Consider the following 23111-nt stretch of genomic DNA (forward strand, 5'->3'; position numbering starts at 1 on the left):
GACAGCTTCAAATACCTGGACACATCATCTTGAGTGATGAGTCTTTGTACAAAGAAATTGACTCCAGGATCAGCAAAGCCAGGCAGGCACAGGTGTGGCTGTACTAGAGTGTTCAATCAACGCAACATCCATATCACCACAAAGCTGAAAGTCTACAGAGCTGTAGTTATCTCTTCTCTCCTACATGGATGTGAGTCCTGGACTCTGTACCAAAAGCACATCAAACAACTGGAGAAATTTCACATGCGTGCTCTTTGCCCCATTCTAGGCATTCATTGGCAAGACTGTGTCTCCAACCTGGAGGTCCTGAACTGCATGGAGTCCACCAGCACTGAGTCCCTGATTATCAGAGCCCAGTCGCAGTGGGTGGGACACATCATCAGAATGGATGACCATCCTGTGCCTCACCAGTGGCTCTATAGTGTACTGGAGTCTGGGAAGAGACCTCGAGGTCAACAACGCAAGCGCTACAAAGACGCTGTGAAGGAAACCCTACATTACTGTGACATTCAGCCAAGGGAACTAGAAGCTGTGACTGGTGACAGAACCCGCTGGTGAGCCCTGTGCTATGAAGCCTCCACTGGCTTTGAAGACAGGTGCCGCCAAAAACTGGTAGAAAACCATGAGCAGTGTCACAGAATAACATCCACAGTTACTATGGACTTCCAGTGCTCCCATTGTGCTAGACTCTGCACTTTCAGACTATGGCTGCAGAGCCACCTTCATGTCCACAGATGAACTGCACAATAGTGTGTCTTCTTCATACCTGAGGGACTACCATAAATAGCAGCAGATCTGGATTGTATCCAACAAGATCTGTATCCATTCCCTTCAGATATGAATTTCATCAGCATGCTTGACTGCATACATTGCAAGCATGAAGGCAAAGATGGAACTAGTGTGACATTTTTAATCTACAGGCAACTATTAATGTTGTGAGTACAGAGTTATTCCGTACCTCATTATTTTTGCTCCCTTTGTAAAGCTGAAACATGGTAGCATCAATTGCTGATGTAAACACATTTTAACAGGCCATATAGCCTTCTTTGGCAGCAGACCAGTTACACTGCCCTGCAACATAAATCTGTTGCACTCCACTGGTTTCAGGACAAGAATATCCCTTTGCAGTCAAAGATCTAGCTTAAACAATTTTCCCTGAGAAAATACTTTTAACAGAAAAGTGAATGTGAAGAGGTAAATTGATGAACAGCAAGGAAAAGCTAAATAAATCTGGTGGGGTTTTTTTTGCTGTTGTTTTAATTTACAACTGGCCAATTTTAACATCATAAAGCATGTCAACTATACTACTTTGCTGCATTTAGTCAGAGAGAGCCAGATGTTTTATATCAGTCAGATAATTTTAAAATGCCTGGCATTCTGAACATGGTTAAGAACTCTTCACTGGGGATTTTTTTAAAAAAGTGTTTTAAAGTTTTCCTTTTTCCCTAGTTGATTGAAATAGCTTTTTTAAACATTTGTCATAACTACTTAGGAGGTAGGGAATAGGAAAAACTTATCCATGACTATCTGGCATGGTTTCCTCAACCTGGATAAATGTCAATCTTTGTTGGACACCATGAATGTGTTTGATTACCTTGTGCTTTGTACAAATTATTGTCAGGCATTTATATGTAGTCACTATCCTAGAGTGTCCACTTGAATATCTTCTGTGCAGGGACAGAATAAAAATTGATTCCATCACAACTTTTAGATGAATCTACCAGTTTTGATCCTGACAAATATATGAAAAAAATCCAGTACGCAGATGCTTAACCAAACACACACTTTCCAGGATTTTGTAGCGCAGCTCAATGCTTAGTGATAGATGTTGGTGGAAAAAATGGCTTGCAAAAATTATGGACACTGGGAAAATTGCGTAGAAGAACAAGTATACTTATGGGAAGGGCATGTGTATAAATATTGATGCACATTTCTTCTACCAAATATCAGAGTTTAATGGAACATTCAGTTGGTAAGATGAGGTATTAAATGCAAACTAAATTTGCAGAATCGTCCATCCTTACATGTATATATGCACAGCAGAAGGAGACCTCTATGCACAGTATTGTTATAAACCTTGACTTATTTAATGAGCCGTCACAGAACAGCCCTCCCAGCAACACCCACAGTGGGGGTGGGGGGGCCAGGAGGTCAGAATGACAAAAGTAGCTTTGCGGTATCGTGACCCAAGCTCTGCCCTTTTGTATAAGCATCATGATGTCACTCATGTACAAAAAGGGCAGAGTTTCTAGCATCATGTCGCAACGCTACTTTCAACGTTCTGACAAAAGCAGGAAGCTCCTTTGGACACCCATGTGCCCTTTTGCTCCTGCATGAGAATTCACAATTTGTACTGTGGTTACTGTACTGGTTTGTACAGGTCACTGTGAACTGTGAATTAATATGAGTTCATTTTGTTAAGCAAATGATAGATTAATAGAGTATTCTTAACTGGTATTCTTGCCTCATGTTATGCTGTTTTTGTATATCTCCTGTTCTTCCCCCAATCTTGCATTTCTCTGTATACTCGTGGTCAGATGTCCATTGTTAGGCTGGGTTGAGTAATGCTGATAATATGAGGTGTCTGCACCACTTATAAAATGTTCGTCTACTGACACAAAGTATGACAAAACAGAAAGGTTGTTCTTCTCACAGATTTTGCTAATGAAGGAAGATGTTTATCTCCATTGTGGTGTTTTGTACACTCTGAAGGTTTGAATTGGGCAGGAGTAAATGGCTAGTTCATTGTCTGTGTGACACAGGTTGGTGTGATGGGCCTAGTACAGCAATAAAGAATTTGTCAAATATGTCATTTTGTCAGTGAATGCTGCTAGACCACTAAGGTAGGCTCCTGAAGAAGCTGTTTTCTTATTTCCTTCAAAAAGACTTCCCTGACTGAGGGCACTCAAATCTGTTTGGCCACGGACCATACTGGCTGAGAATTCTAACCGTACTCCCAACACAAGAGGCCAGTTGGGGAGAATTGTGTCAAAGATAGTTGCCCAAAGACTACTGCAGGAAACACACCATGTTCACCTTGCTGTTGAAAGAGCAAGCCAGCCTTAATGTCTCATTTAATGGCTTTCACGGAGTCTTCTTTGTTGGTGAAGTAGCTGCAGTTCCCAGAGCAGTTACTCACCCCAGTGCCTTACTCTGAGGGATTTCTGAGTGAGGCATCACAGACGGTAGCCATTCCAAAACCTTTGAGTAAAGCATTGGGATGCCCAGGTACTTCAGGTAGGAGGTTGGGTGCTTGACCTGATGTACCACCTCTCTGGGCCACTTAGAGGCAGAAACTGGTTTCAACATAAAAAAGTTTATTTCTTCTGTGCAATCCTGTGAATGCTTCCTTAAGTTCCATTGAATTTAATGGATTTACTTCTAAGTGCATACACATAGAGTTGAGCAGCATGCATATAATTGTGTGAGTTATTAATATTTTAATACTAATACTAATTGTTAAAACTGTTGTTAAATCCCAGTGTGTTTCCCCTTCCTCCCATATAATTTCAAATTTATCCCATAAGCAAATTTCTATAAAAGGAAAATTATTTCAGTGATTAAGTATGTAATTATTACTGACTACTGCATATGACCAAATCCATGTATATCAGTCAAATTGGTCTGTATGTGTGTTTTTTAAAAAACTTGCATAGAGTGTTGTGTTCTAATTTTCAGTTATGTACATGCCACAGAAAATATTTTTATAATGTAATTCAAATTTGCTAGTGCGTAAATGTTTCCAGATGTATTTATTTCCTTAAAGATTTCCTGTCAATTGCTTCATGGGTATTTTCAAAGGACAGCAGCTATGTTGCTTTTAAAACAAATACTGCAACCTTTTTGCAATTCATTGCACAATCATTTGTATTGGCTTGTAATGTCACTTGTCAGGGGGAAATTACTCATTCCTGTGCTTTTAGAGATCCATAAAAGCTAGCAAACAATCATATTTTATTTGCTGTGAGAAGTAGGGCAGCTACTTTTATCATTCAGTTTCATCATTCAGCAGGGGAAAATAGTTTTTTCAGTAAAACAGTTCCACAGTTAATTATAGGACATCTTAAAAGGACTTATGCAAAAGAAAAGAAAAAGAAAAAACCCTCTGTAAATAAGAGAATGGGAGATTTTCACAAAAATATAATGATGTCTTCATTAGAGAAGAAGGCTGGACATCTACTTTGCCTGCAGGATCTGTTGTTGTTGTTCAGTCATTAAGTCATGTCCAACTCTTCGTGACCCCATGAACCATATCACACCAGGCCTTTCTGTCCTCCAGGTGACTCTTAAGAGTCTTCTCCAGCACCACAGTTCAAAGGCATCAATTCTTCGGCACTCAGCCTTCTTTATGGTCCAGCTCTCACAGCCATACATTACTACTGGAAAAACCATAGCTTTGACTATGCGGATCTTTGTCGGCAAGGTGATATCCCTGCTTTTTAATATGCTGTCTAGGTTTGCCATAGCTTTCCTCCCAAGGAGCAAGTGTCTTTTAATTTCATGGCTGCAGTCTACGTCTGCAGTGATCTTGGAGCCTAAATAAATGAAGTCTGTTACTGCTTCCATTTCTACCCCTTCTATTTGCCAGGAATTAATGAGTCCAGATGCCATGATCTTGGTTTTTTTAATATTGAGTTTCAAGCCAGCTTTCGCACTCTCCTCTTTCACCCTCATCAAGAGGCTCTTTAGTTCTTTTTCGCTTTCTGCCATTAGGGTGGTATCATCTGCATATCTGAGGTTGTTGATGTTTCTCCCTGCGGTCTTAATTCCAGCTTGTGATTCTTCCAGCCTGGCATTTCTCATGATGTACTCTGCATATAAGTTAAATAAGCAGGGTGACAGTATACAGCCTTGTCGTACTCCTTTCCCTATTTTGAACCAGTCGGTTGTTCCATGACTGGTTCTAACTGTTGCTTCCTGGCCCGCATACAGATTTCTCAGGAGACAGGTAGGGTGGTCTGGTACCCCCATCTCTTTAAGAATTTGCCACAGTTTGTTGTGATCCACACAATCAAAGGCTTTTGCATAGTCAATGAAGCAGAAGTAGATGTTTTTCTGGAACTCTTGTGCTTTCGCCATGATCCAGTAAATGTCGGCAATTTGATCTCTAGTTCACCTTCTTTTCGCTTCCAGATACATCCACAGCTGAACATCCTTTCGGCTTTGGCCCAGCCGCTTCACTCTTTCTGGAGCTACTTGGAATTGCCCTCCACTCTTCCCCAGTGGCATATTGGACACCTTCCAACCTGAGGGGCTCATCTTCCGGCGTCTTATCTTTTAGCCTTTTGATGTTGTCCATGGGGTTTTCTTGGCAATGATACTGGAGTGGGTTGCCATTTCCTTCTTCAGTGGACCACATTTTGTCAGAACTCTCCGTCTTGGGTGGCCCTGCACGGCATAGCTCATGGCTTCACTGAGTTACACAAGCCCCTTCGCCACGACAAGGCAGTGATCCATGAAGGGGACAGGATCTGTACATATTGCCAAATGATGGCCAATATCTACATGCACATGCAAACATGTGATGGGAGAAGAGGACTAATTAAAGTTGGAATTATCCTGATTTTCAAGGCTTTTTCTGCATGGAAGAAGACAGAACCTTCTTCATACAAACAAGGAGAGATCATGGTCCTCCCACCTCACCATAGATCTATTTAGTGGATACAGAGAAGTATAAATGATCTGGGAACTGGATTTCTGGACAGGATTTGTTGAAAGTCATCCCTTCCTCACTGTTTCCTATTTGCTATTATCAAGACTGGAACAGCAGCCTTTTCTTCTGTGGCCAGATAATGGCTGTAAAGAAAAAGTCAGTGGAGTTTTCTGAGCCTTATCTCTAGTTATGATGGCCACAATGCAGTCCCTGAGCTGTGGATAGCTGTAACAGGGTATTGCCATTAAAGACTATTTAAGTTCAGACTCCAACGTGATTTTTCTTCTCCATTTTTTAAGAACTTCCACAATTTAAAGAGATGGTTTATGTTTTATCCCTTTAATTAGAAATGAATTAAAAAGCAGTTAACATGTACAAAAGCTGCAATACAGATATTCAGACAGTTAAGATGTCATAGTATTCCTCTGGCTCTGGACTATGAATGCAACAAATTTTTCTAGCCTGTTGTGAGAGTTTCTCTGCAATTAGCATCTTATATACTGATGTGCAGGAAGAATCCCTCTAAGAAAGAGGTGGGGGAAGCAGGCTGCTTGTTTTTGCTTTTTGGGATTTACTGTGGGCTAAACTGAGTACCTTGTGCCATAATCTCTCAAAAATAAGGGCTGTGATTTCATGTCACTTTGGATATGTGAAGAATCTAAAACAGGGATATAAAGCCTTCACTTACTAACATATCTTGCCATCATTTTGCCTATCATTCTACGTGGTGGTATCAGTGTTGCATTGGTGAGTAAAGAGGGAGCATTCGACTTAGCCAAACTTTTTTTAGTACGCGGGTCTCTGGGCAGTGTTGGGCTTCAAGGTTTAGCGAGGTCTGTGGTCTAGGCAACAGATTTCCAGATCTTTTGTCAGCAACTGTGGTTGGCATCTTCAGGGGCAAAGTAAGATGCCAGCCACAGTTTCCAGTGAAACATCAGGAAATCTGTTGTGTAGACCACGGTGAGTAAACTCTGAAGCCCAGCACTGCCCAACAGATACTGGCCATGAAAGACTACACCATGGGGGTCTTGTTTGCTACTTAGAAGCAGTGGAAAGCCATTATATTTTCCATTTTCCTACCATTATTAGGGCTGTATCATTACATGCTCATACCATATTCTAGTAAATATGCATAGAACATTGGAAACAAATGGAAAGTCATAACTCAAGAGAAGGTATGTGAGATTAGAGTAAGATGGACTGAAGGATCAAAGGAAGCAAATAATGAAAGCCACATTATGCTGTCACAATGCAATTTCTACGCCTTTGTACACAGGTTGTAATGTTTCACACAGATGCAAAAGGGGCAGAACTTGCACTGCAACAGATTGGTGCTTTTCCATCCTTTTGATGAAAGCCTCTGATTCTGCAGACACCTCTGACCACAGAAGTTCAAATCCTTCCTTACCTATAAATTCCCTGGATAATATTTCCTTTATTCACCCTCATGCATGTACACTCCTCAGACATAGTAATATTACTTGCCAATAAGGCAATTATGTCATTTCAGTGAAAATGCGACAGCAAGGGTGAATTATAAAAAAACATTGGGAATTCCATCTTGTTGGACACAAACTGCTCCAGAACATTAATTCATTGAGAAGACGTTGCTTCCATATAGAAGGCACTGCTTAATTCCTGAGATCTTTAATGCAAAACTATCTAGGTCTATTTATGAGTAAGCACCATGGAATTGATTGGATGTTATCCTTCAGTGAATGCATACATGCTTATAGCCTGAAAAATTGCAAGTAGCAGTCTGGGAGAAAAAGAGTCCTGTCTGAACCAGTAGAAAATCCCTGTCAATGTCCTCAGCTAGTTCAAAGATGAGGTCTCCATGTAAAAGCTTCTTATTCTATATTTATTTCTTAAGCTAAACTAAAGACATTTGCAAAAAAACATCACCCAGAAGAGTTTCATCATAATATAGGCCTGAAAGCATGAATCCAGTGCTTGTAACCATTTGCTTCACATTCCAGTCACTATAAAGTATTTCACTTTATTGTTTTACTTTTGCAGGCAATAAATTGCACAGCAGTCAAATCCAATCTTATGTTCCCCAATTTTTTTTTAACTTGCTTAGGATCTGGACCATGTACAGTTACACCTGGAAGAAGTGAGGTTCTTTGATTTATTCAGTTACAGTGAGGAAGCAGGGGCTTGGCAATGTTTTATGTGTAACAATCCTGAAAAGGCAACAGGTAAGAGACTTTTCTCCTGCAGAACTGAGTGGTATCAATAATACACATTCAGAATCTAACAAAGGTTGTTCTGCATAAGAGACCTGAATTATGCAATCATACTATTAACAGTGAGAGCCAGTTTGATGTAGTAGTTAAGACACCAGACTCTAAAATGGGAGACTGTGACTTCTAGTCCCGCCTTGGGTACAAAGCTAGCAGGGTGACCTTGGGCCAGTCACTCTTTCTCAGCCCTAGGAAGGAGACAATGGCAAACCACTTCTGAAAAAACCTTGCCAAGAAAACTGCAGGGACTCGTCCAGGCAGTTCCCAGGAGTTAAAGGCACTCTCCCTCAAAAACCCCTATTAACAGTCGATTTATACAATGCTTACACAGAAGTAAGCCATAATAAATTCAATGGGACTTGAACTCAAATGTGTATGCAATTACATGCATCCATAGACTAAGTGCATTTGCCAGGAGAACTTCCCTTTAAATCAACTAGGCTTTCCTCCAAAATATCCTAGGTGGAAATTCACCAAGGCTAGTACTATATTGGTTTGCTTGTATCATTAATATGATGGAGCTTTAAAAGAAATCCACCACAGAGCAATTTTTTTAATGGCACTTGATGCAGCAATCTACCAACAGATTCAGATGGCCAGTTGGTCAGTCATTTTCCATCTCTGAAGAATGGCTCTGCATCATAAAGTGCTTTTGCCTTGCTTGAAAAATATGGCCACAACTAGACCTAAATGAGGTTAGGTTGTCGTCATCATTGTCATCATCAGAAAGAAAGAACAAGAACAAATTATCCCTGTGACATTTAAAATCAAATGTTGACAAAATTTGATGGTTGACGCAATTCCACCACACTAGAGGAGATGCAATGTTTCCCCTGGTACTGTCCTTTAAACAAACATATAAGATGTGTTTATTCTAACAATCTTGATGTGTAATATATGCTTCTTTTTTACTTTTTTAACATTAATAGTTTCTTTAACATTATATTGTTTACATAAATTTAATAAGAATTTGCAGAGCAAAGCAAGAATAATTTTTTTGATCTGTAGTTTTTTAAGCTGTTGGTAGATGATGGGTTCTATTTCCTTGTCAGTTTCTGTTTCTTCTGGGTAGACCTCAGTAAAATGGAATTATACTAATTATTCTTTGGGGCCAGTATGTTTGTGCTGGAAACATTTCACTGTTTTGGACAGATGGAGTTATGAGAAGTAAAACAGATGCCAGTTAAAATGACTTGCCATCTGAAGATGTGAAGCCATTGAAATCATTCAGCAGGATGGAAACAGCTGGCAATTAGGGTGTTTGGACAACTTTCTAATGCTGACTTGGCTATTATGCAGAGATGAAAACTTAAAAAAATGTAACTAACATCATACAGCTTTGCATGTGTGAAGTGTTTTTTTATTGTATTTCAACTGGCTCAGTTTTCCTTCAAAATTGATTCTGTGACACATTCAAAGAAAAATGTATTCATTTCCCTCAGTAGCACATCTGTTCAAGGGTATGATCTAGACTGAGTTATTATTTGTTTAAAGAGTTTTTCTGTGCAATGCCTGGACAAAGTGAATTAAAACTGAAATCATAAGCCCATCAACTAGAAGGATCTAACACTGATATTAATAAGATACATTTAGAGGTAAAAGTAATTATGTTATTCTTTTCTTCTGAAATATCCCTATATAATACAAGATCAGATGTTTTAATATTATACCACATCCTGCTCCTAATGCCCTTTCTCCAGGAAGTATATTAAAAGCTCTCAGGGGGTTGCACAATCAAATTCCTTTTCTACTTATTTCCTTCTATTTCTCTTGCCTCCACTCCACACTACTGCCCAGTTCTAAATTTGCATACGGTTTTTTATTCCTTTAGATTCTATTGCTGCTGTGTTGTTGTTTTACCTGGGGTAGAGGTAAAAGCTAGAGATGCATGTAGAGATCAGTGGAAATCTGGTATATATTGGTCCTACACGTTTTAATTAAGTTCTGTCTCATTTATCAGTGAAATGCTTGTTAAAATAACTGCCTCTGAAATTCACAGTTGCACCAATTTTATTTATGTTCCCTGTTGTTTCTATGCATCACAAATACAGGTTTTCATTCACCTGCACAGGCCTCTTTGAAACGTTCTGTAGCTAACTGCTTTTGACAGCCCAGGGAAACAGCATCTTATGCTTTGTACATGCTCAGAGGCAATTTCTACTGCCTTATTTCAGTTCCTTTTGGCTACTGCAGGCAATAGCATCTCTAGGACTTTTTCTCTCATACATTGTTTGAAATTCTTCTTTGTTGAGCTTTCTTTATCATTTGTTGTTATTTTTTTTTTCACTCCATCAGAGTTGGGGGATGACTTTTATTAGTTGTGACTGGGAAAACCGTTAGTAGGCGTCTATCCACACAGACAAAATGTTATCAAGAAGGCTCACAGAAATCAATCTGTTCTTAAAAATTGGCTTTGGAAAAGGCACTTCAGGCCTTCGAAATACCTTACAGGTGCCACACTTGGCTCCATTCATCTGGTCTCACAAAGAAGACTTATTATCTTTCTATTTGATAGATGTGGCATTTTCCATTCTAAGGATGTTGCAAGATGGTCAGTGTTTAGAAGCTTTGAACCAGAGTTCATGAAGCAGGTCTAATACCTCAGTAGTACCAGTTCTCCCATTTCTGAAATTAACTTTTAGATTCACTTTCAAAAACAATCCTCTGCACTTGGTTTTGTACCACAGTGAATATTGATCAAGGGTCCTTCCTGTGCTGATGGTTTGTACTGAACCTATGCATATTTTTTTCCATTCTTCTCTGTTCAAAGGTACAAGGTACAATTGTCATTGCATTTTGATAACCGGGCTCACTGTGGTTCTCTTAATGTTGAAGGTCATACATGGGATGTATCAGAAGCCTCCAGGCATTTCAGACTCATTAATATGGATTATGGTGTGATGTCCTTTTCTTACTAATTGTGTGAAAGATCAGGGGCACAAATTTTTAAGAAAAGACATCTACACTGTTTTGAAGATTATGAAGCAGTCTACCCAGAAATCTTATTTTGTGAAATGGAAAATGTTCTTTATACTTCTGTAAGATGGACCTTGCCCTATGTGATACATTGTGGAATGCCATTTTTCATTTTTGTTGTCCCTTCATTCTCAACATGTTTTCCTCTTTGAAAATGTATCCTCTGCTATTAGAGCTTCCTGCACTGCTGTGGATACCTATTTTTCTTTTCCCATCCACTTACCAAAGAGTTTTTGAACAGCTTGAATAATCTGCCTCCCTATGCTGTGGGCTAGAGTTTTTCAGCAGTTGTTTCAAAGTAGGCATAGAAGACCTTTAGGCTGATAGCTACTGCTGGTCTCCGTCTTGGGAATATAAACTTTTGCTTCTGGCTAGCAATGATCTCAATAAGCCATGCCTGTGAGTTATTACTCTACAAATGGACCCATTGTACACTACCTTCCCTAGAGGGAAAGTTGTGCTACGTATGATGTCACATTTCTTGTCTGAGTTGTGTCCCATTTTTACCCAAAGTTTTCATCTGGATCACAACCATTTACTTATCTTGCCCTTGGAATTGTTGCTGTGTTTCTTGAATGTTAATTAGGGATTAACTTCTCAGTTTCTTCATGTCGGAAGGCACATGTATTCATTTATTGTGGCTTAGCTAAGAAATATTTATTTGCACTAACTCAGAGAATAGAGCATTGGATCTATGATGTCAGTCCACTGGCTGATCAGTTGCTGAACCTCATCTTTTTAGATACTGTTTGGGCTCTGTTCTATAAGAAGCTTTACTATCTACTATCCACTATTGCATTTCAGAATCCAGTATTGTAAGAGTGTTACCTCATTACAGCGTTTGACCTTTGTCAAATATTATCATCTAGATACCAAAACATAGTCAGACATTTCTTTGCTTTCTTCTGTACTGGACTGATTGATTGTCCCACCACACGTAAATATGGCTTACTAGTAATCTATATGCACGATGCAAAAAAATATGATGAAGTTAACTGCTTTTCTGTTACTGTGGTTCTTCAAATATCATCAGAAAACTCAACCCTCCATTCCTGTGCAGGTAATCTATTCTTAATGGACCCTCCTAATTTAGTTTCATGGGTCCATTCCCAGTAGATGGGTAGTCTCCCCTACCTTGCCCAAAGCAATTCAGTCCTAGAGAGTTCTGATGGTGACTATGAAGGTACAGGAACACCCACATGTAGGCATGGACAAATGAATGGAGAACAATGGTCACAGGTAAGCAACATGTTCTTTTTCTGCAGTTTAAATATGTTAATCTACTGATTGTATATAAAAAGCTGGATATTGTATTTGCAGGTCTGGATTCTTAATATCATAGTAGATTCCCAACATCATGGATTTCCTAAAGAGCATCCAGTGGCTGTTTTTGATAGCTCTGAGGAACAATGTTCAACTAAAAAGGCATTTAAGAGATCTGAATGTATGGTTTTATCAACTCCTGTCTCTCTCTGTTATTTAAAAGTAACCAAAGAGAGATAGAGAGAGCACTAAACACTCTGATGTAGAACATACTGAATCCAATGTTTGACATAAGAAAACAGACTGTATCAGCGGCTTTCTTTGCTCATTTCCTGCTATCATAGCCAAAAATGAAATGGGTTTATTTTCTGAGTAGTCATCTGTCATATGGAGAGCATATTATTTTACAGACCACTAGAATCCTCGCTCTTAAAGTACATTTTAGAGACCAAGTATATTCATCAGCATGGCTCTTTCCATACATGTTAGACTACAGTTCCCATTATTCCTAGCCAGCACATCTGGAAGGCCCTGATAGGACTTTGATCTTCAGCTGATAGTTTATTATTCAACTTACACCACCAGCATATCTTTTATTTGTTTATACTACATATCTCATTCTCATGAGTACAAAAATGCTATTGTAATATATGTTTAAAAATAGCTTATCTCTTTGGTTATGTATCTTTTGCTATGTACATTATGGGGGGTAAGAAGGAGAGAGAACATGAGATTCTATTTTTGGTGACAGTTTCTTTGATATCTATTTAAAGAAAGGTTTTTGTTTTTGTTTTTGTTTTAAAGCCTCCACCAGAATTTGACATCCTGTTTCATCAGTTCAATCCTGGGATACCCTAGGAGCAGAACTTGGACATACATGAATGCCATTTACACATACAAATTCCATTCATACTATGTAGGCTCATTCATATCATACCTACTCATTTATGCATTATATGCACACATTCCATTCACATTCCATTTACATCCCTCTCCTCAATCAGATATACAGGTTTCCCACTATTTGTAAGGATTAGCAAGATCACTGTGTCTTCTCTGCTTTTCCTCCCATCCCTACATCTTCTCTCATCTCCATTACTACTTCAGGGGTCATTTACAGCTTTCTAATGAATGCTGTGAGAACGCTTTATGGTTGATCATGGAATTCTCTTAGAGAACCTGCTAAATGTAACTTCTGTCTAATATGAGTCCTATAGCCTAGTTTGGAATGAAACTTACAATTTACATTTCATCATTTTCTTTACTGAAACCTATAATATATAGTGGCTTAGCAAACATACTGTAAATAAGTGAAAATTACGTGATCTAATTAACTGTACAGTTCAATCCAAAGTTGAGCTAGGGGCAGCACTTAGCTTCCCTGACAGAAGAGATCTCAAAAAGCTAAGCAGGTTCACACCTGGAGGGGAGACCACCAGAAACATCAAGGTCATGTGCTAGACTGAGAAGTGAAACAGAACATCCTGGATGAAGGCCATGGCAAAGGACTTCCATATTGTTGCCAAGAATCCTGCATGGACATGTCCTTGTAGTGAGCAAGAGCCAAGGCTGACTCAAAGGAAACTTTACTATTTTTTTTATTACAAAACATGTTTTCCAGGACTGCAACTAGCTGTGAACAATGAGCTGCCCACCCATGATTTGGAATATCTTAAACAGCAATCTTCTATTTCACTGTTTTTAAAAATCCCTTGCCATGCAATCCCATCATGCAATATGCTTTAATTTGCAGTAAGTTCAAACCAGGCACATACCATCAGGTGGCAACATTGACTGATTTCAACAAGCAAAGGAAAATTGGACAGGGTTAGTGCTTAGATGGAAGACCATAAGGAAATCCTAGGGCTATAGCCTAGTCTGGAAAAATTATTTATATAAATATAAATATAAATATAAATATAAATATAAATATAAATATAAATATATACACACACACGCATATTTATTAATATTAATATTAATATTTATTTATTTATACATTTCATTTTGCCTTCTTCTAGGATGGATGGATGGATGGATGGATGGATAGATAGATAGATAGATAGATAGATAGATAGATAGATAGATAGATAGATGATAGATAGATAGATACCAGAAGAAGGCAAAAGGAAACCCTTTCCATATTGTTGTCAAGAAAACTACATGGACGTAGCTACCAAGAGCCAGGATGAACTTAAAGGAGATTTTACCTTTATCTTAAAATCAGGTAAGAAAGAATGGAATGATGTGTCCAAGAGAACAGAGCCAATAATCACTATAACTGCAGAACATATTTGCAGGGATAATGGATTCCTTTTCCGTCTTTCATCCATTTGATGTGTAGACATCAATGCATGATTCATGGTAGAGTTTTCTGAAAGACTATTTTCTGAAAGAACTTCATGGTTATATCTGTCATGGGATCAAAGCACAGCCAGCCAAGAACTGATATTGTTTTCATTAATGCTAGTTGCACCTTCCAATAAATCCAGTGATGCTATTCTACCTAATTTACAAAAGCTTAAAATAAAAAGAAATTGGTTCAGTGAAATTGTAAAGCTGGAGGCTTTATGGGAATGGTGTCAAGAATTACAGAGTTGATTGAAAAATGTTTCAGGACATTCTGTCTCCTTGTTCATTTCTTTAGGGACCTTTAGAAATTCTGTGCTCCTTGCTCAATGCCTACTGCATTTTGGAGAAGGTAGAAAGGGTATTTCAAGCTGGTCAGAAAGATATTCCCTGTTGTCAATCATTTTCTTTCCTTACAAATTAGGGCTACCAGATCTGGACTCCAAAACTCCAGATAAGCACTAAATGAAGAAGAGTTAAATTTGTCAGCATCTCTGTTCATCTGGATTTTTCTTACCAGATCTGATAGCCCTATTACAAATACAGTGGGTCCATGCAGCTCATAATAATACAGTATCTGGGATCAATCCTATAAGAGAAAGTCACTTCTACTTTAGCCATTTAAAAGTATAAAATACCCTGTAAAAGTTCTGAATGTTTCAGTATCTCCAGCAATTTGTGTCATAATTTCTTTTAAACACTAGTTTGGAAACCAATACCTGTTTTATACAAATTTATGTTTGGAATTAAGTATTAAATAATTCCAGGCTGGCCTAGACTGACCTCTGAGAAAAAACTAGAAGACAATGCATTACTTTTCTTCTATTGTTTCAGATTTGTATTCGTAGAAAGCAACTCAGGCTTTAGGCAAAATTTATACCTATTTATATGAATGCAGTTACACTGATATATTTATTTCATGTTTAAAGACTAGAAATGGTCATTGGACCAAGATCACTGAGTGTCCTTATGGCTGATTTGGGATTTAAATCCAATTTCTTTGTCCTAATTCAACATGTAAATGAGATTTCTCCATGCTTGCTGGGAGTTTAGAAGGTACAGTTGCAACATATTTGGAGACTTCAGGCTGGAGTAGCTGATATAAGCACCTTTTAAGATTACAGATATAATTTATGAAAGCTTTTCATAACTTTAAAAATCCTTGCAAATAGAAATGTAGGAGAGCTGGAAATTTATTTCCCCATGTGCTTGTTTTCAGTTTGTATAGATTTTATTTGAGAGTGCACTTAAAAATTCTCAAATGTGCATTCATTTGCAGTCTGAAATAGTATAGTACATTCTGGCATGTCAGCTTTTCATCACAACATTCTTAATTTTCTGTGCTTTATATACCCAAATCTTGATGGATGAAGGACCTTTGGCAAGGGTGGGGTACATGAAAGGTAATTGTATTTATTACAATTTTTGTCAACATTTCTGATACTGCTGAAAGATTCTCAAAAAAGAAAAATATATGGGGGGAAATGTTTATTGTCTGGTTAGACAAATATTTAAACATTAACTCTCCTTAATCCTTTCCACATAAACATGAGTTTAGGGAACATGTATATATATATAAAAAGCCAGTATATGCACAAATAGAGGAGACTCCAAGCATTTTGAAAACAGATTGAAGTGATGATAGACCAAAAGTAAATCTGGACCTCTTGGTGACTTATAGTAGATCATCAAGAGTTTCTGATTTCTAACTGTTCAGAGCAACAAGGGATGATCTTAATCTGTAATTGCATTTAAAGTTCCCAGTACAATTTTTCTAAATTACAGCTGCTAAAGGGGCCATTGCAACTAGAACTCCAGCTCATGAGTGTGGTTAACTCTTCCTTTCTGGTCAGGGGTATCATGGGCAGAAGGGGGTTAAAAAAAATAATCAAGAAGGCAGCTGTGACTGAACAGTTGATGCCCCACTCCTTTTTTATGGGGATCTCAGAAATGGGCCTTCAATTGCACAATTACAGTACTACATTGGGTTTTTTATGCACCCACAGCTTGTGGACACTCCTGCTTTTGCTACAATCCCAATGAAAATACCCTCCAAACTTTAATTGGCCCAGGAGGAAATTTTCCACTGGTATGAAATAAATGTAACCCAAAATTATTCCAGGGCTGGCCATACAGTGATTATAGGCATTAAACTGATCACAGAACCTGTAGATGGTATCTACAGACTCCAGAATTAAATTTTAGAAAATGAAAGAACTGGCCAAATCTTATGACAGTACATGCCCTACTCATCTCTAAGATCAAATGCTGGCACTTGAAAAGACTGCTGTTCTATAGTCTGCACTAGCTGAAGACTCCTCTTGCTTGAGCTCACAATGGGCGGCAAGCCTGGCTGTTCTTGATCAAGGTAAGTAGTGTTGGACCTGGATGGGAGACCATCAGGACATCCCTGTACTCTAAACTGGATTAGGAAGTTGAAAAACATCCCAAAGCAAGCATTGGCAATACCACTTCTGTATTGCTGCTGAGAAACTGCATGGATGTAACCTGGCAAGCCTTCTCTGTACTTAGAAGCTAAACAGAATTAGGTCTGTTTATTATTTGGATAGGACACTACTAGGAAATCTCAGAACTGTCTGTTAGGCTGGGAAAATTAAAAAAAAAATCTTGGCAAACTACTGGAAGTAGCATACTACTACTCTACTTGTGCCAAGTACAATTTTCTTTTGCCAAGAAACTTGCAGGATGATGTTCCAGAGCCAAGTTTGATTCAAGATTGTCTTTATTTTTTCCTTTTTGTTCATCTGATATTGTAGTTTCTACATTCAGTTGTCGTTTAAGAAGCATACCTATACATAGATATAACAGTGCACATATTTGACATTATTCAATGCAGTTTTCCAATTTAGAAAAATTGCCACTGCCACCAAATAAATAATAAACTCTGGCATAGCTAAAATATCCTGATGCCTCATTAGGGCTCACAGTCATGATGGACCTAAGAATTCAGAATGAGTGAGATTTTTCAACTGGTTGTTTTTACACATTGTGTTTAAGGTACATGGCTTTGATTTGTGCAGTCGGAAGCTTATGCATCCCAAATAACAAGACAACACTTTGCTGAATGCACATATCTGGACATCTTTTTGGCGTTTATCTGTGTAATAAAATGCAGTGCCATTAACTTTAATCTTAGAACAGGAAGCACAGTCATAGCTCTGAACCAAAGGCTTCACCTAGTGTCTGAGATCTTATAAAAAAGGCTGTTTCCATTTAAGAAATGAGGTTCTACAATAGAGAGGTTATAAGGTTACTGTACAAAACTCTACATGTTTAGACAGCTTAATTGCAAAGAAAATAAGAGTTCCTTCAAAAAGAAATATTTGGAATACTAGTACCTTGTGACCTTTAAACTTTTCCATTTTAATTCGTCCCACAGACATTCTGGCATCTTATCTGGCTTTTGAAGTCAGCATCACTACACATCCATGTATTTATCTAACTACGCACCCTGAAAGTTAAAAATTAGAAGTCTGTAGCTGCCTTAGGTCTTCGTGACATACTAACATTCCCAGCAGAATAGCAAGTATTACCCAAGAAAATGCTCTTGGACCTCATTACAATGAACAACTTTTCAAAGCTCTCACCAAGTCAACAGCATGTTCTGCTGCAAATCTCCCCCTCTATCCACCCGGAGTTATAGTCTACTCTTGCAGAAGGTTGGCTGGAAACAATCAGCTTTTGCCAAAGTAAAGAAAATAAAAGTAGGAATTCTACCCATTTCTTAGAATTATTTCCTTCAAGTATAAAAAAGGGAACTCAGAAATACTAGAGTAAATTAAGCGTATATACATATCTACATGTCCAAACAAGTTCTCAGTATTTCTTCTCTGTTCCCCTATTGAGAGATGAATGGCAATCAGTAAATGTAAACAGAAGAGGAATTTATTACAACTTGTCTCCAAAGTTGTCATAAACTTTATAAAAATGCTTAAGACATACTCCTGACTTGTTTTTTTAGGAGCAGAAATAATTTCTTTGTGATTCCAGCGTCTTAGGGAGAAATTGAGCCCTGTGGCTTACAAAGATGCCATTTGGGGGCAACTAATTTCTGAACTTATAATAAAGTCTAAAGAAGGGAAAAAACAGGACATTCAATAACATTTTTAAATGTCCATAGTTGTGAATCAAGATGGACAGCCACTGATCGAAGGCAGGTTGAAAGAAAAGCAAATCCGATGGAAGTTCATCAAAAGGTGGAAGACCCGTTATTTCACACTTGCTGGCAATCAACTTCTCTTTCACAAAGGAAAATCTGTAAGTCGAAGAGAAAAACGCACTCTTTTTGAAACTTTCTGCATCCTCCAACTCTGAAAAATGGTGACGATACTTTAGCATGCACTGCAAATTTAAGACATAAGAATATTCCTAAGTGAAATCAATCAATCAATAATCAATCCATAAGTATTGTTTCATAGCTATGGATTCAATTGGTCCTTAAAGATTTACACTGCTTTGTTTTCCAAAGCCACTTTTTAAAAAAGTAAGGTAGAGAAGCAGTAATCTAGGATACCAGTCTTAGCAGTAGCTCTGCCATGAATGGTAAGGGCAGAACTGTTCAGTTTTGGCACATATGGGGCAAAATGGTATAAGCAAAACCCAATTTTAAGCCAAGGGTATTCATTTCCCTCTAGCCAAGGTAAATTTCTAACCTAGAGTCTACCTTGCAAGCCAATATACTGTTGCCTGCATCCCACCAGTTAGAAGGTATATGTAGTATACTGACACATATTCAATGTCTGTCACCTAATCAAAAAGTTATGGTTTACGCCAACATCTTCTGCAGCTATATTATTTATTATAGTTAATTTATTTATAAATTATAAAATCTATTATTTTAACAGTTTTTCCTATGGTTTCAGGTAACACACAGAGGCCTCATTAATTTGCTTTTTCATGCATTGTGTTTCTATTGGGATTTAAAACTCTGGGTTCAAAAAAGCAGCTTAAAACCCACCTCAGTATTTTATTTTAGCTATGGGCCGAATGTCTTGCCTTTCAGCCTTTCCTGCTTTGTTTCGTTTTTTATAAATTGAGTGACTGGGACACATCCACCATGGCAATCATTTTGTGAATGGGTGCTTTTCACAGCAGCCATTTTTGTAATGGCATCCATGACATTTTTCAAAATGCAGAAGAAAGTCACCAGCCCTCAGTGGTGAGAGAGCTTTGCTCTATTATGCTATATACAGAGCTGGTTAAGGCTTTGAAGCTATCCCTCATATATTGGCTTCTGTGGAATGAACAATAGCTAGACTCCTAAGCAGCCTCTCTCCTAAAGTTCACATGATCATTTCCTCTTACCTTCTGTAAAGCAATTGCTTCAGCATGTGACAGCCCAGTTAGCATCTGATTGCATATTTAAGGTGCTATTGTTACTTTTTAGGCCCCATATGGCTTAGGGTATGGCATCTCCAAGACTATTGATACTAAGTAGAATCTGCCCATCCAATAAGATCAGGGAGAAAAAAGTAGAGTCCTGCTGCTGCTTCGTGGACCCTGGTGTTGAGTCGTCTTGGTGATGACTTCCCTTCTCTAGAATAGCAATCCCAGGATAGGATTGCCCCTTCTCTAGTAAGTTTTCAAAGGGCTCTGAAGACCTGGCTTTTTGGAAGGCCTTTGAGGTTGGAATGAAAGGTTGAACTATCTCTAAGGCACATTAGTGTGATGAAATAAAAGCAGTTAACATTTCATTCATTTATATTACTTAACCTGATTAGTTAAGTTGCTGGGAGTCTTCTAATTGGATTGGCAAAAAAACCTAAGAAAAATAAACTAAAGATAGAGGAGTGGCAAGTGAGATGAGAGCAGTTTGTCTTCAACCTTCTATAGCTATATTGGGAAGAGAGGAAGACTGGGCAGGGGTCAGCGAAGCAGATGACATGTGGTGGTAGCTGGAGAAAGAGGGCAACAGCAGGGACAGAAAATCAGGGTGAGCTCTGTACATTCTGTGTAAATCGGGACATGGAACACCACCGGTTTTATTTCCTTCCTTCCTTCCTTCCTTCCTTCCTTCCTTCCTTCCTTCCTTCCTTCCTTCCTTCCTCCCTCCCTCCCTCCCTCCCTCCCTCCTTCCTCTCCTCTCCTCTCCTCTCCTCTCCTCTCCTCTCCTCTCCTCTCCTCTCCTTTTTGTTTCTATACCCATTGGTTAAAGGAAAAGATGTTACTGGTATAATGAAACCTTTTCAGTGATGCACTGGTTAACAAGTTCAAGGGATACCAGGCAATGCTAGAAGACATGGGTAAGATCTCTGTTTTCCCAAAAATCGCAGCTTTTGACCCAGATAGTGTGATTGTGCATGACTGACAAGGAGAGTTGACTGGATTAATATACAAACAAGAACTTTGGGTAAAATAACAGGAACAGCCCTAGAGGAGGAAGAACTGGCATGCTCATCCTCACATAAAATTCATTGTGTGGAGCAGTAGGGCATTTGAACAGGCCCAAATGGCTGGGTCATAGAGGAGAATAGCAAGTAGCTCCATTTATCTGCCTGATGTTTATGGACTCATGGTAAATTAACGCTGGGGCTCAGTTTATCCCTTTTGGTTAACTGCTCACCTCTCCACCAACATTTATTTTAACAGAGTTAAATGGCAATGAGACATTACAGGTAGCTGGAATGAGAGTCAGCTGAATATGTCTCTGTGCCAGGCTGACTATGAGAACAAACAGAACACATCTTAGTTCAGGATTATCAGAGGGGCATCTTTCACATGCATTAAAAGTACTTAAAACTTAGTGGGAAAATTGGCCAAATCCTAGGTCTCTGGCTTCATTTAGAAGACTGTTGTAACATGTGCACTAATACTGAAAGAGGAAAAAAAAATCATACATATTGATATCTTAGCACCAAGATATGTTAACACCTAAAAAACAGTTCCAAGGAAACAAATTAGGTGTTTTAGAGAACTTCGATACCTGGTAAACTGAGTATATAGTAACACTATTGTATTTATTCATTAGATTTAAACCCCACTTTTATTCTAGCAACTTAAAGCAGCATGGATAGGATTTTTACTTTCAGAGATAGGTAATGACTACCTCTAAGTTAGCTAGTGAGATTCCAAGACTGAAGGTGGACCTGAACTCGATATTTACAACAGTCTGAGTACCACAGTACACTGATCTTTCTTTGCTCTTGGCTATACAGTAGTTTAAATACTATTATCAGAAACTAATGTTTGATAGGAATGCTGACATTGCTCTTTCTTTTTCACATAAACATCTTGGATTCACTTGGGAGCATAGTTGTCTGCAGGTGGTGAAGATAAGGTGGGGGACAAATGATGAATCTTGCATCATGATGTCATGATACAAATACTGGAGTGTGCATACATATTAGACATCAGGATGTAAGTACACTTGGGTGGAATTTCAATCAGAGCAGCACTGTGCATGAGTCATAATTTTAATATAATCTTGGTTTGCTGTAGATGCCTATGTCTGGGAGCATGAATGGCTGTTGAATTAGTTTGTTGTCTAAGTGAAGCTTGGCTGAAAGCACTTGGACTGAACAAACAAATGAGGAAGAATTAACAATAACTATCCATGTATTTTCTGAAGAAATATAGAGCTCTGTTTCCTTCTCCATCACTCTTTCAGAAAGATGATCCAGATGATTGTCCCATTGAGCTGAGTAAAGTCCAGAGCGTCAAAGTGGTAGCCAAGAAGCGCCGAGATCGCAGTCTTCCTCGGGCCTTTGAAATCTTCGCAGACAATAAGACATACATCTTCAAGGCCAAAGATGAAAAGAATGCTGAGGAGTGGCTACAGTGCATTAATGTGGCAGTGGCACAAGCTAAAGAAAGAGAAAGCAGAGAAGCAACCACATATTTGTAACAACTATAGATTTGCTTATGTTTCCTGCAAGGTGTTTTTCAGTCACACATAGCTAGGTAGAGCATCTCAATATTTGAACTGAAAAAGATATTATACAGGCTGTGTAATGTGTGTTGCAGTGAGAAATTGTACCACTAAGGCCTTTTTCACAATATTTCATCTTCATGACCTTTGGACATCACATAGAGCAGTTCTGGGTGTTCACAGAGCTGAGACCATCACAACAAGGAATGCCTGCCCAAGGACTGGGCCCTGTTGAAGAGAAGGGGGGCACATTCTTTGAAGGCACACATAAGTATTTAAATCAGTGTTGTCCAAACTTGGCCACTTAAAGATGAGTGGACTTCAACTCCCAGAATTCCCCAGCCAGCATGGCTGGCTGGGGAATTCTGGGAGTTGAAGTCCATTCATCTTCAAGTGGCCAAGTTTGGACAACACTGATTTAAATAATGACGGTTACTGATAAGCAACTTATTACTGATTAGCAATTTGACTTTCAACTCACCTTGACTGTATTTCGGGTGAATGCTCGTGCCACACTCCTTTGGGGTCATGTTGTACATGAACTGCAGGTATGACAGCTGCTCTGTTTTGGCCTGTCTGCCTGCCATTTTTTGAGTGTCCAAGCCTGCCATTGTACTTGCACTGAACCCCAAACCAAGGCAATTGGTTGGCCACCATTGGGATGGGACAAAAGTCTAAAAATATCTTCCTACTCTGTAATAGTAACAACAACAACTTCCTCGTGAGATGGGCGGTG

General features: G+C 38.6%; 1 protein-coding gene across 1 annotated transcript in view; it reads left to right on the forward strand.

The window, feature by feature from the left end:
* The window catches only part of VEPH1 (ventricular zone expressed PH domain containing 1), a 115640-nt gene extending 92972 nt beyond the window's left edge, over positions 1 to 22668 (forward strand). Inside the window, exons 10-12 of the mRNA XM_007427216.3 lie at positions 7737 to 7854; positions 18629 to 18765; positions 22115 to 22668. Coding sequence (XP_007427278.1) covers positions 7737 to 7854; positions 18629 to 18765; positions 22115 to 22351 — 492 coding nt within the window. The 3' untranslated portion in view covers positions 22352 to 22668. The remainder of the gene's footprint in view (positions 1 to 7736; positions 7855 to 18628; positions 18766 to 22114) is intronic.
* Positions 22669 to 23111: the final 443 nt, after the last annotated feature.

Source organism: Python bivittatus, unplaced genomic scaffold (genome assembly GCF_059951505.1).
Source record: "Python bivittatus isolate LINGU-HERP-01145 unplaced genomic scaffold, Pbiv_v1 ctg000980_np1212, whole genome shotgun sequence".
In the NCBI taxonomy this organism is placed as follows: domain Eukaryota; kingdom Metazoa; phylum Chordata; class Lepidosauria; order Squamata; family Pythonidae; genus Python; species Python bivittatus.